General features: G+C 39.2%; 1 protein-coding gene across 1 annotated transcript; it reads left to right on the top strand.

Annotated features, from left to right (window-relative positions):
• Positions 1-141: 141 nt before the first annotated feature.
• LOC115585858 (tumor necrosis factor receptor superfamily member 1A) lies at positions 142-14,400 on the top strand. The gene is given in 11 exon segments (XM_030424526.1): positions 142-2,657; positions 3,933-4,017; positions 4,129-4,248; positions 5,416-5,580; positions 5,675-5,705; positions 6,285-6,478; positions 6,749-6,916; positions 8,336-8,373; positions 8,580-8,645; positions 8,647-8,689; positions 12,330-14,400. Coding segments are annotated over 11 exon segments (1,284 nt in total). The 5' UTR covers positions 142-2,642; the 3' UTR covers positions 12,689-14,400.
• Positions 14,401-14,534: the final 134 nt, after the last annotated feature.

The following is a 14,534-nucleotide window of genomic DNA, read 5'->3' as shown; positions in this document are numbered from 1 at the left end:
TTCACGGCGCACGAATGGATGAATTTGGTAACGTTGTGTCGGCGCATCTGCAGGGTGTAGCACGGAAATCATGGAGCAGCTACGCCACAGTGTCTCCAAAAATACCCCATTAACAAAGAGACACACCGCCTTTAAAGATGTCAGTGCGGCCAGATATTAAAAGAAACAGGAGAAATAGGAGCGATTGTAACATCCTCAAAGTGATGCTGTTTTAATCCGCATCACATTTTATTGTATTTTCACAGTTCGTCTGCAAGAATAAAAGAAAATGTTTAAAAACTTAAATACACCTTCATCACAAAAGCATGATGCGAACTCCCCAAATAGTGTTTAAAAATATGGAAATAAAATGTTTTTTCTTTTTTTTAATCGAAATCTTATGCGATAATACTTTTTTTTTAAAAGAAAAATCTTGCCAAGAAGGTAACGTGAAAACATTGTTTCAAAAATAAAAACAATAGGCTACAGACATCCTAGGTAGTTGTAATTACAACTGTCTTATGCTTCAAAAGAGTATAAATCATGGCCAAAGTGTGCAATCAGATGCTTCCAGCAACAAAACAAACAAACAAAAAAAATATATAGAAACATTGTTAGGTCATTTATATAAAATACAAATGATATCACTGTTTGTTTTGTATAGACAGATTGATAGATTGTTCATAAGCATAGCAGCCGAGTAACGCTTTGTGCAGCAATTCAGTCGATTAAGGGAATTATGGGATCTATAAGCACCATTTTGCATCCTCACAATTCAGTTCAATAGGTTCTTGCTTTTTGTTGATGGCCCACAATAAAGTAATATCTGAGATATAGTTAAAAAAAAAAGAAAAAAAAAGATGACAAGCTTACACATTTTCCAAAACTTAAAGCAACATTATGTAGAAATTATAATCCCATTCTCTCAAAGAAGTTATTTAGTGCAGAAACGAGTGACTAGAGGCAGAAAGGCTGAGACAGATACACAATTCACCCTGTCACAAGACATTGTGTCATCAACATGATCTTGAAGCTGTTGTTTTAAGGTAAAAAAGTGACACAATGCTGCTTTAAAGTGTACATTAAGATAAAAACTACTACATTTTGTGGAAAAGTGAAAGTTTAAAACTATCAAAGTTAGGTATGTGTACAATATTGCTATTTTGAGACATAGAGATTTTTCAACAGCATTTCAATAACCATATCTCCCCTGTAAAGTGGAAGTGACTAAATGCGTGGTTAGGATCGGCTTCTTCAATGGAACAGTGTTGACATCTCAACTGCATTTAACCCAGTTTTAACTTGTACGTCTAGATGTCTTTTGACCTACAAATTACCAGATCGAGGCTTCCTGCTACTCCCTGAAGAAGGTTTAACTTACATGTGACAGCTGAACACTCACAATCTGCTGCGTGCCATCTTTTTCTTAGTAATTTACATCTTGTCTATACCCCATGGCCTACAATGTCATCATTGCGCACGTAGATCTGAATCTAGATACTAGATTACTTCTCAGTTCTTGAGATAATTCCTACATTTTAAGCAAAGCTTGCAGAATTTTTGCGGGACACCGATCAAACGAATGGCCCCGATCACAGATTCTTACCTGTTTAAGGACGAAAAATATGAAGTCTGATGTTGGATTGGGCAGGCTAAATAAATAAATAAATGGTTTATGTTATATTTAGTCTTTAAAACAGGTAAGAATCTGTGATTGGAGCCATTAGTTTGATCAGTTTCCCACAAAATGTGATTGAAATCAAGTTTGCAGGTTTAACGGTTTGAGATCACATCCCTGGTCACGTTGTGCAGCTTTTTAACAATATATGCCTAAAAGAATGACATAAAATCAGTTTCTTTATATTTTTGAATCAAAATCCAGTCATGTCTTCGTCCTGTCAAACCTAACTTTCTCCACTACCTAACCCCAATGAACGGATGGCTCTACTTGTCGCTAAAGTAACCACTGAAAGCATGCAACTTTAGCGGGCTGCTAGTGAACACAGCCCGTGTCGGGACCAAAAACAAACTCTGAGACTGACTGCAACCAATTTGACGAGTCGTTAGGTCCGGCTCGAACTGCTTATGGCCAGCCCTCTCATCATAATCACTAAATTCACACTCAGCACTAACTCCATTGGCTACTTTAAAGGCCAATCAGTGTCCTTGACAAGTCTGTCATTAGTCCCATTTATGTCACTAGGCTTTCTGTCTGAACCACATTATTATCAGAGCGGAGTGATAGGAAATGATCAGACAGACGGACTCATGCTGACGTTGCCACCAGAAGTTGTGTCACTGTATGTGTGTTTGTGTGTGTGTGTGTGTGTGCAGGGGGGTGGGGGTGATCTCACAGAATTTCCTGTTTCTCGCACCACTTCTCTGAAGACTCCAAATAACTGACAATTCGAGCGACAAACACGCAAAAACAAACACACACACACGCACGCACACACACAGACGGACAGGCTTCCTTTAACATTTTTTGACTCAGCTTTAAAGGAAATCCACAGATGGCTTGAAGTCAGATCGGCTCATCCTGTTGGTGACTACAGTGGTGCCTTCGCCTGGTGACATATTTTCAGTAGCCTGACATTGTGTTTTCAAATGAATGAAATAAGTTAAGTTGAGTGATTAACTGCCTCGCTGTCACATCCTCCGCCATGGACTTTCTCTTGGTGAGTTTCATTTCAGATGTCGCTTTGTTTCGGGAATGCTTTCACTTTTCTGCGAGTGGTTTCTTTAATATCATCTCTTGTTGTGGTAACAGAATCTCTGTCATAGTAAGTAGTCAAACAAACACACCGTATGTCTCATTTCTCATTTCTCATTTGCAAGACGACGTTGGATTGTTTTCATTTTAATATTGTTTAGAAACTTGTTCTTTGTATGTTTTAATGGGTGACTGGATCACATCGAGCATCGGCCACCCTAAAGGCAGAAATGCCGCCAACTATGTTGAGTAATGTGCGAGAGACATAAAGTTTGTATACACAATCTCGATGTTGTGGTTTCAGATTTAAGAGTTAGGATTAAGACTTAACTTGTTGGTTATCATTTCCTTAGAACAGATTTGATTGAACGTATACTAACGGTCATTTATGTCATTCTTTTATATACAGGTTATTTTCTTATTGTCAGTGAATAGCATTCCCAGTGACAGGGTGACATCTTCAGATGTCCTGCTTTGTTCAATAATCATTTTAAGATATGACTCTGAGCTGTGGCTGATCCTACTTGTGTTGCTGGCAAACAGATTTAACTCTATAAAAGAGGTGATTTTTTTTCCAAGGTTTTTATTTCAATGCCAATATTTATACAAATGTCATTGTTCAAAGAGGTAGTTAACATTACATATAACATTAAAAGTTGGTCCAAAGTTGGAGCATTTTTTGGAAGGCAGAAGGAAGATGGTCTGCATTATTGGGCAGCCAACATCCATGAAACTGGTGTTTTGTGTCCATGTTTTGTGTCTGAAGAAATCAGTATTATGCGCCCTGCTGCCATTGACATTGTCTGTGGGGCTCTTTAGATTTTGGGCCTGTCTAGAAGTCATTTGAACTGTGAGCTGCTCTTTGTCAAGGCTAACATTTCTGTCATCTTAATTAATTAACATCTCTTCTCTCTGCCTCCCTCATTGTCTCAGCTGTCCAACTGTGGGTTAGAAAAGGTGTGTGTGACGTGTGTTTTGAGGCACAGTGTGGCAGAGTTATTGATCCCAACTCGCTGAAGGCCACATTCAAATTGTAACCTGAACATTTGATAAATTATTTGAATTATTTGCTTGATATCAAAGGTGTATGAACATGATTAAGGAGAAGATGCTGTGCTGAACCATGTTTCTGTTACATTTGTCCTTTTGTACTGGCAGCTGCAGTGTCAAAGTGTCAGGCCTGTTGATATGTGAGCGTCCTCCTCCATATTAGATCATCAAACCTCCTCTTTTGTTGCAGGTTTTCCCCTTGATACTTGCCATCCTTTCCACTGGACAGAGTAAAGCTCAAGTGACCAGTTCATGTTATACAGAGTGCCCAGCTGGTGAGTTCTAACAAGGAACTGTCAGTGTTGGCCTTGTGTTGTACAGTTACAAAGGGATTATTACTTGTTAGCTCTTTAACTCTCTTTCTCCTTGCCTCTACTGTTTCCCAGGATTTCATAAAGATGATGAGTGTGGGGTTAAACAAATGACATGTCAAAAATGTGAAAATCACACATTCACAGCAGTACCAAACTCTCTACAGAAATGCATTAGGTGTCGCACCTGTGGACGTAAGTATCTTGTTCAAATACAACCCAATTGCCAGAATGAACATTTTGTAACTTTACACATCTATTTTATGCTGTGACAACACTGTTATATAAGGTCAGGTTAGGTTTGGCTCAAAATACCTGGTTTTGTTGTGAAAAACTTGGCTGGAAAATGTCTTATTACACATTTTGTTTTGTTGAAGTCTTAAAGTGATTTCAAAAGGTCTCTTTCTTAGCAGCGGTCACTTTTAGCTTTCATGCAATCACTGTGATACATATAAAATGCACTACTTCACTCGAATTGAGGGTCTAGAGACAGAGGATGTTGTTCACTGTACAGTTAGTAAAGCCCTCTGAGGCAATGTGTTTGTGATTGTGGGCTATATAAATAAAGTTGATTTCATTTCATTTGATTTACAGAAACTTACATTGCCAACATTTTATTGTGGTGACTGAGCTGTCAATGCCATTAATTGGCTTGGATGATAAAAACGAATAACTATAAGTTAATAATTATTACTGTCAGCTAGTATGATATTTTGTAAGCTTTGAAATTTGACCCAATATTAAAATGGATTGACATTTTCTTGCTACTTAAAATATCATGCTGTCTGTAGCAGTTAACATTCACCTCTCTTCATGACAAGATTAAGTATCATTCTATGTTGCCACTCTGATTAAGAGCATACGTTGTTCCATGAAGGCAACATGTGAATTTAGCAGTGGCAGTGGCACTTAGATTTTAACTTTACCATACTGCCATTGTAAATCCAGGTTAATATCGAGTTAATTTCAGATGAACTCCAGGTTAACTTTATTTTAACTTTCAGGTTACCTCCAGGTAATTTTATATTAACTTCAGTTCAACTTTCTCTCAACTCCAGGTTCACTTCATCTCAACTCCAGGTTCACTCCATCTAAACTTTAGGTTAATTCCAAAGTATCTTAATCTTAACTCCAGGTTAATTCCAGTTTAACTTCGGGGTTTACTTCAGGTTAACTTAATCTGAATTTACTTTGAACTAATGCAATGTGAAAAATTGATTAATCTTTGAATCATTTAATTTGTTATCAATTATTTATTTAATCTTTTTCCTTTTTTTGTACAGCATAAAAATGTGTTGTCAATTCAGGACTGTGAGCTAATGCTGTGCTGAACAGAAACACTGTGTTTTGATTCCCCCTCAGATTATGAGATGGAAATAAAGCCCTGTTTCCCCGATAGTGATGCGGAATGTGACTGTAGAGAGGGATACTACAATACAAGCAATTACAGCGGCAGAAGGGATTGCAAGCGTTGCCCCCTTAAACATCAGTATGATGAAGTGAAATCAAAGAGGCCTAAACGCGCAGGTTGGTATTTACAACATTTTGATAAATTTGAGAATCACACCATTGAATCCTAGAGATCCTGAGTTCTCACCATCACCCTCATATTTTCTTTTAGGGGCTGTCAATGAATCAGAGATATTGCGAAGGTAGGAGATCTTACAATATGATGGATGGACTTTTTTTAGTTTTTTGTGACAGAGTAGAGAGCACATGCAGAACGGAAATCTCAATTGAAGGTAGAAATTAGAAAAAATACATCTGCATACCGGAGGGTATAAGTCTTTGCTCTATGCAATTACAGTATGATTTGCCTTTTAGTAATTATTTAAGTGTCTGATGTATTATCATCACTATCTATATATCTTCCCACTTTTCTTAGCTACTATATTTTACCTATTTCTGTGTAATCCTTTAGGTGATAATTGCTTCCTTTTTGGTTGACTTTATGAATTTTATGTTGATAAAAAGGTGATGAGAAGTAGATTCGATATGATGCAGAGTACCGATTGTGTTTGTGTAAAACGTAGCCAATTAATCTGTTGGTCCATCCAAAAATGGACATGCAATAATACAGACGATTGATTCCAGTTAAAGGTCAGTATGAACAATAGGAATAATTACAGCAAGCAAAAGATGTTCATCTTTCTGATTGTTTTAAACCTGAACCTGCCCCCTAAATGTATGGATAAATATATTTTCAGATTACACTGTACACTTTTTTTCAGATGTGTGAAAAGCCCTGAATGCCTGAGGAAATGTATTGCAGCTTTGCCTACGCCCTTTACAAGTACAAGTCCAAGTCCAAGTCCAAGTACAACCTCCTTAGAAACTCCATCTACAACTACAACGACAGCTTCAGCTGAAAGCACTTCAACTCCAAACAGCACGGGTCCTATCATGCATCCAGTTCCAATTTACTGTTAGTTCTAAATATGTACTATAAATATGTACTTTAACAAGTAAAATGACTCGATAACTCACTGCTCTCTGGTTTTCTAGTTAATGACTCATATGCCCTTTACAATAATATTTTATTAAGTATAACTCTGCCCAATTGTTTCCCTGTGTGCTGCTGCACCATTGTGTGGTTATCTGGCGGATCACTCATTTCCACAATATCAAACATTTTCAGATTAGAATTGATGATGGTGGTGGGATGACGCTAGTATTTTCTTTTTTCTGTCCACAGCAGTGCACCACTTGTCCTTGCTCTTTGTGGTGCCTGTGGTGTTTTTTCTGGCACTCTTTTGGATCCTGCTGCTCTTCCCCAGGAACCCATGCAGATATTCAGACAATTGTCCCTGCTGGCGTGTGAACAAAGCCCTGGAGCCTCTCGCCGAGGAGCCCATGTTCAACGGTACACACAACCCAAAGATATTCAGTTTACTGTCATGGAGTCATAAATACAGCTGAAAACATTCACATTTAGATTAAAAGAAGCTGGAATGAGTGAATCTCGATGTTTTTTGTTTTGTTAAAATTATACAAACTGATTAATCGGTATAATAGTTGAAAACTAATCAATTAATTGTGCAGCTTTACTGTTCTCAAGTACAGTATTTGGGTACTTTAACCCTTAAAGGAGAACTTCGGTCGATTTAAACATGCAGCTTCATTGCTCAAGCTACCCTTGACTTGCCAGTACCGAAGACGCGAACAAATTTGGTCCAGCCATTACAGAGCTCCGTGAACGGAAATGTAGCATTGAACGCTAACAGCATGGGGTCAGAACTTTACACTGTGTTTTAAGCATCTTAACATGCTCCACATCTCACACCAGAAGTTATGCAACATCAGCAGACACCTTAGCACACAGCACTGTAGCGTGTATGACTCAAAATGAATAAAAAAGTAGTTAAAATAGTGTGTTTGTGCAAGCAGCTACTTACCTGTTTGTTGACATCCGTGTCTTCCGGTAGCTAGACCAAACTAGTCAATCCGTCGAGCGTGCACTTACTACCTCACTGGCGGAGACGGAAACGTAATCCAGCATTTTCGTGTTTCTGTTCATAATGCACATGTCCATGTTACAGCCTGTCATGAGCCATGAGCCTTACAATAGCCTGTTAAGCCTGTTAAGTGCACACTCAAATTCCACATGTATTTGACAGTGTTGCAGACATGTCTACTGAAGTTAGCGTGCTAACCAGCTAGCCCTGGTGTTCCAAGGCTCCTCTGCTAGCGGTGTGAGTCAAAGTGCAGGCGTACTTGAGTCAATTAGTTGGACTGCTAGCTTCACGGCTAACTGAGCTAACTAGGGAACTGCAGCTATAGTTGGTGGTGATATTCTCTCCCCTATTTGTTGAGATTATTAATTCAACAGATTGCCAATTCCTACGTAATGGATTTTTTAAAGTACATCATGCTGTTAATGCTTCTGTACTTTTTCTGAAGTACGATTTTGAACACAGCGCCTCTACACTGTGGTATTGCTACTTATACTTTAGTAAAGTGACACAAGTGGCTAGATACTTGTGATTTATCAAAATTTGAGCCTTTTCCATATAAACATACTGAATCTATAAAACTGAGTAAACATATATCTTAAATATTGAAATTCTTGTGTAGTTTCTTTTGTAAATAGACACCAGTAGACACAAAACAACCAAAAATAAACTCTCATGTATGTGTTATTGCCTCAGATAGTATCTCTTTGGCATTAAACACAAAAAAGTACTTTCACAGAATGTAAACTGAATTTCTTATTTTGGTATGTGTTTTTTTCTAGCTGAACAAGCAGGAAGCTAACTGATAATATCTGCTTTCTACCTAACAGACCAACGCAGTCATCATGTCAGCAGCCCGACCACACAGGTTTGTACTCATTTGCATGCAGTTTGTGTTTTGTTGAACGTGTAAATGTAAATGTTGATAGCAAAGGTGACACGCTGGTGCCTATTTGTGGCTAAATTGATTAGAATTTAAAGCTGTAATAAATTATCAAGGCGATTTCCTGTCTCTAACAAGTTGGGTGCAACAAAGATTTGTTTATCTCCTCTTTCTTGTTTGTCCTCCTAAAGACATTAAACATATCAGAGGAAACTCCCATGATGCCTCTCAGTCAGAGTCCAGCCCCATCAGAATATTCAGCCCACCCCGGCCCCTGTGCTGCTGGACGCTGAACACAAAGGTAAGAGATGGCAGCTGAGATGCATAGCCTGTATTCAATATACTATGTTTGACGTCTTTGTTTCACTCTACCATTGGTGCAGGAGGTGAATTGCTTATAAATAGGAACATTTCTTTGTTAATATTTTGTCTGAACACATTTCAGTAGAAGAATACAGGTGAAATAGGTGGTTGTACTACTTGCATTGTAGTATAAAAACAAACTTAAATAAGTGAGATATGGCTAGTTTAAAAAGGCCAACAGTAGACCTACCTAATTATTAACAAAAGTACTCACTAACATAATATTTAACCTTAAAAGTATCACTTCATACTGAATAAAGAAGGCCAATCATCATCTCATCATGATATTGCTGCTACAACTCCTACCTCAACTACTACTACTACTACTACTACTACTACTACAACTACTACAACTACTACTAATAACACTGCAAACAGCGCCACGGCACAATAACAGAGAAAGGAAACATGTATGAAAGGCAGCTCAGAGGTGTTATGATCTACTCTGAATCAAGCTTTTGTGAAATCATCACCTTATATACAGTTTCGATACTGTGGTGAGATCTGAAGCCACACACATATTAATTATCATTTCCTCATGAAAGTTAGAAACTACTTTCTCTGCTAATGTAAAAAAAACAAAAACAAAAACAAAAACACAACAACACAACAAACGTGCAAAAAGCAATGTGTGAAATAGGTCCACAGGATTGTCACGAGTGTAAAACCGGGTTTTAATGTGGGCTACATCTGCACCAGAGCTACAGACAAACTAGTCATCTGAGGGCCGGTGGAAAGAACTTGTCTCAAACGCCTATTTGATAAAACAAGCAAGAGGGGAAGTTACAGTTTAAAGGTGTAATATGTACGACTCGGCCACCTGTCAGATTACTACGGCAAAGAAAAAGGGGGGCAGCAAATCAGAGTAACCGCTAACTGCTGCTAACTGTAGCTGCCGTTAGCTAGTAAGCTCAGTCAACCATGCAGCTAATGGTCATATTAGTCGACTGTCACCTCTTGAGGTATGAAGTGGCAAATCTTTGATATAACATCAAAAAAGGGATTGGAGGAAAAGCCAGTGGTCTATAGAGGACAAGCTGGTTAAAAAGTCAAGAATATTCAGAACGACCAGATACATCTGGTTAAGGAAGTTAGTGTATTAAGATGTCTGGTGTCATATCTGACGCAGAATTAGTCACAAACATCTTGTGATATTTATCAGCTCTTCGTAAGATGCTGCTGTTGTCACCATCTCAAAAACACAATAACTAATCTTTCACCATAACAACTTTGTTTCCTTCTGCACAACAGAGATGGGTTTTTTCTTTACTGGCCAAAGTCATGTAGTCACTGCTGTGAAGCTTTGAGACTCCCTGCATATTTTATTTAGAAATTAGATAAAGGTGCTTTAGGAGCAGTGTGTTACATTTTTGAAAGGTGTGTAATTGTAAACTACTAACTACATATTTTATGAAGCAAAATGAAGTTATGATAAATAATATTTATACATTATATACATTATTAAGCTTCTTTATGTTAGAGAATTACAAATTAATTGTCAAACAAATTAAATATGGTCTAAGTACGCCACATTAACCTTTAGAGCTCCCATTATCAATATGTCATCACACTTGGGGACAATGTGAAGCAGAAGCTCTGACATTTCTTTGATAAAACCTGGAGAAAAGGAGGTGCTGAGTTGGGAAATCAGGAGCTTATTTGTATGTGTGCTTGCACGCAAGACTTGCTGGTTTTCTGGTCACTAGTCATCACGCAACTCATGCCAACTGTCTGTGAACATGAAGAAGAGAAACAAAAAAATGTCATGGCGACACTTCACCTCTAATCTGATTACTGGTGTGGTGTACTATCTTCAGCTGCAGTGTTTTCACATTCAGAGCAGCAGCCTTTTCATCTGCGCTTGTTCAGCACACTTATTTATCACTGCCATCAGCCATTTGGACCACAGGGTGGAGGTGGAAACTGGGAAACAGGACGCCCTCACTCTTTCGCATCAGTCAGCAATACAACATGAGGGGAAATGGCAAATCAGATAATGAGTACATGTCGACTAAACTGCGAACTATTTGCATCCTAGTACACCATGTTTGAACTGGAGTTCACAAAGATTTTCCACTGTCTTTTCACCTTTCACTTGCTCATTCTGAGAATCCATTTTACTTGATTAGTTTCCCTTATCTTAAACAAATTACAGTAGATCAATGCTTCACTACTGAAATCATTCACTAGTTGCCTGATACTGCCCTGTGTTGCCAGGCTTATGTCTGAAATTCAGTTGAAAACAAAAGCTTTTGGGAAGACCTTAAATATAACCGCACTTCCTGGCATTAGTGATGTCATGTTGTAGTGTCTGCCATGTGTGGCTGAGCTGAAAACCCCCTCGTGGTCGTAGTGTTCTCAGCACTGTGGTTGTCTGTTCCTTGTCCGTAAGGTGAAGGTTGGTGGTTGACTGCCTGACTTGTACTGTACATTGTGTGCCGGGGAATTTTATCAGGTGGACGCATCATAACAAACCTGCAGCCAGGTGACGTAATACTCGATGTTATCGAGTGCCCTGTTCCCTATGTTGTTCCCTGTCATTTTTAGTGTAGCGGTGAAATGTTTCATCAGTGAATTAATTTGTTGTCGACTATTACATATTCACCAACTATTTTGAAGACTAATTAATTGGGTTGACGTTTTGTAATATACATAATTCTCTAAACTAAATATATTTGGGTTGTGGACAAAGACGGAATAGAAATCTTGAGACTTCCCACAGGTAGCAGTAGAGCAGCAGTTATTTTCCACACGTGATTCAGACTTTTTTTTCCTGTTTAAAAAAACTCCCCACCAAAAATCATCTCAGGATGATGCTGATGTTATTTTGTATTTCTTTGATGTCAGCAAATCCCATGGAAAGACCAAAACCAGCAATGTGTCAGTCTGTCTCTCAGTTCTTTTCTCCCTCGTACTGTGGGGTCCCCACCCACTCAGATCCATTGCTTCTTCTTGCTTCAGTGTGGTTCTTTCGTGTGTTTTCTATCTGAAAAACACTGGAGCTCTATGACAATGAGAAAAACAAAGACGGATGTCACACTTGTCCTTTGCACAATATGTCATTTTTGTCACTAGGGTCTCTCAATCGAACACTTGGTGTTAAACCCTCGACCCAATAGCCAGATTACATGTTAACTAAGAACATTTCTGCCAAACTACAGAAAGGTTAAAAGCTGTTTGGAGTGGAATAACTCCTCCTCCACCCCCTGACATGAATGTCAACTAACAAGCGTTTGATGCTAACGTGATATGCCACGATTTCAACCAATGTCAACCGTGGGCGTACTTTAAGAGCACCTGAACCTTTTCATAATGAATCTCGTAATGAATCTTACATGATTTGCCTAGGTGCCTCTGCACTGTTTCTGAATCTTGCTTTAGTTTAGCTTGAATCTGGCTTTACAGGTGGCCAAGAAACAAGCCAAAAAACCGTACATTGAATCATAAATGGAAAACTTGAGACATTTGAAAGCACAGTTTCATCTGAATGTGGTGAAGCAACATTTGATCTTTTACATCACATAGTTCTGCTTTTACACATCCATGTCCTCTGACTGCCTATTATTCTCTGCCTCCAGCTGCCAGACAAGATGGGCAATCCGAGCACTGGCCGGCCATCGTCCTCTACACCATTATCAAGGAGGTGCCTTTGCGTCGGTGGAAGGAGTTCTTGCGTCTGCTCTCAGTGGCTGACCAGCAGCTGGAGCGAGTGGAGCTGGAGGCCGGTTTTGGTCTGGGCTCCATGGAGCGGCAGTACCAGATGCTGAGGCTTTGGAGCCAGCGCTCCACCTCGAGCCTGGACGATGTCTTCTCTGCCTTGCACTACATGGATTTATCTGGCTGTGCTCAGCTGCTGCAGGAGAGCCTGGAGAAGCTGCAGTGGAGACCTGAACTGAAGCAAGGTTGCACAGACCATGGGGCAATGCAGGACACCTGAGGCTACACCTGGGGACAGAAATACCACTCTGTCATACAACGGGAAGCATCTGCGCTTCAGCCTTGGATGCCAGAAACTAAAAAAACCCCGGAAAGGATGTCTCTAACTGTAGCGTCTACATGGTGTAACCACAGACTGCAATTGGGCCACAAATTACTCATTATACAGATGTACATTACCGTAAATGTCATCATGGAGCACTGTGGAGATCCTGATAGGCCAAACTACAATTGGAATATTTCCTCTTTTCTTTTAATGGGCCAGTATTGTTAAATACACTCAATGCAAGTGTATAATATTTCCTCTCTTCAGTTTTTATTGACTTTTAACTTTATTTACCTCCAAACCCGACACTTGAAATGCTGAATGTGCATCTAGAAAATACTGAATTTGTTGCAGTGAAGTCAGCTGTTGAACTGGAGCTTGCATTATTGAGTGATTTCCTCAAAAGCATGTGAACACAGTATGTTTAACAAGGACATTGTGGTCTGTTAACACTGAGGCTCAACTCTAGTAATGCAGAAAAACATTCTTTTTTAAAGGAAGGGGAGCCCCCTTCCATTTGATTTACTTTCAAAACACCCTTCAGCACACCAGAAATTCTCGTGTGGCATTTCTTAAAGGCCAACAGTAGAGGGTTGTGGTTTTCAGCACAATGCTGAAATGCATATGAGTGTGTATGTGTGTGGAGAATACGCAGGAAGTCGTGAAGAGGAAGAAAAACTTCCTTGTTTGAATTCTAAAGAAATTGGTGCTCATAAAAAACCTATTCTTCTTCTTGAGTTTTTAAACTGCGTAAACATGTCAGTGTGCATCTATGATGTGTGAGCAGTGTAGCTGTATATCATTTCACCACATCTGACATTTGCTTCATGTTTTTGACATGAAAGTCATGTGGTACAACAATTCAGCCGCTGGTTCTTAATGTTCACCCTCACAAGGGAAACAACTGAAATCCCCCAAAGAGGTCAGGTTTTCAGTTTCTTGCAAAGAAATGGTGTCATTATTTAGTAGGCTGGGTGTTTCCTCACCACACATATTCCATCCAAACTGATGGTTTCCTGTAGTGAGGCTGGGGTATCTCACTTTGAGAGTTTTATTTGTCACTTCACGTACTGACGGTAAAGTAGTTGGACTTTCCAGTCAACAGACTTTATAACGAATGTTTTAATATGAATCTAGGTCTGTTGTTTTGTCTTTGGGCCTTGAGACGTGTGTGTATGTGTGTATAACTATAATTATTGTTTTTCATTTTCTGAAACTACTTTTATTTTAATATTTCAGTGAAATCAATGGATGGAACAATTGTACTGCAATTACAAGGTACTGTACTGAAAGGGCCTTAGACGTTGTTCAGACCTGGTATCAGCTCGTGTCCTGAGTGACCCAATCACAAGAGGACAGCTCTAATTACAGGTGTGAGGGCCCATCAAACCACATTCAGAGGTGGTCGGTGACATGGTGGACACTCATGTGTCCTGGGCCACACTTGAAGGATAACCTACTAAACTGACGTCCTCCGACACACCAAGGAGAAGACACAACAACAATCATAATGGATTACACACTTTGATGTAATTCACTGTAATGTATAATACCTTTTGGGGCTCTCTTTACCTGCCAGTGTTAGCCCCGGGTGTGTGTGATCACAGTCTGTTTTAACTGATCTATGTGTCCCAAGACTCCCTTAATAAATCATGTGATTCTGATAACTGTTGGGTGACGTCAAACTTCACACAGTATGTCTTGAATAACATTTCCTGGCCACCAGGTGGGAGTGTTGGCCGAGTGTTTGAACAGCAGCAGCTGGCGTGCAGCTCTGAGCTCAGGACCCCATACAAAGAAA

This window comes from Sparus aurata, chromosome 7, assembly GCF_900880675.1.
Source record: "Sparus aurata chromosome 7, fSpaAur1.1, whole genome shotgun sequence".
NCBI lineage: Eukaryota > Metazoa > Chordata > Actinopteri > Spariformes > Sparidae > Sparus > Sparus aurata.
Note: the sequence above shows the minus strand (reverse complement) of the source record. Positions and strands in the feature narration are given on the sequence as shown.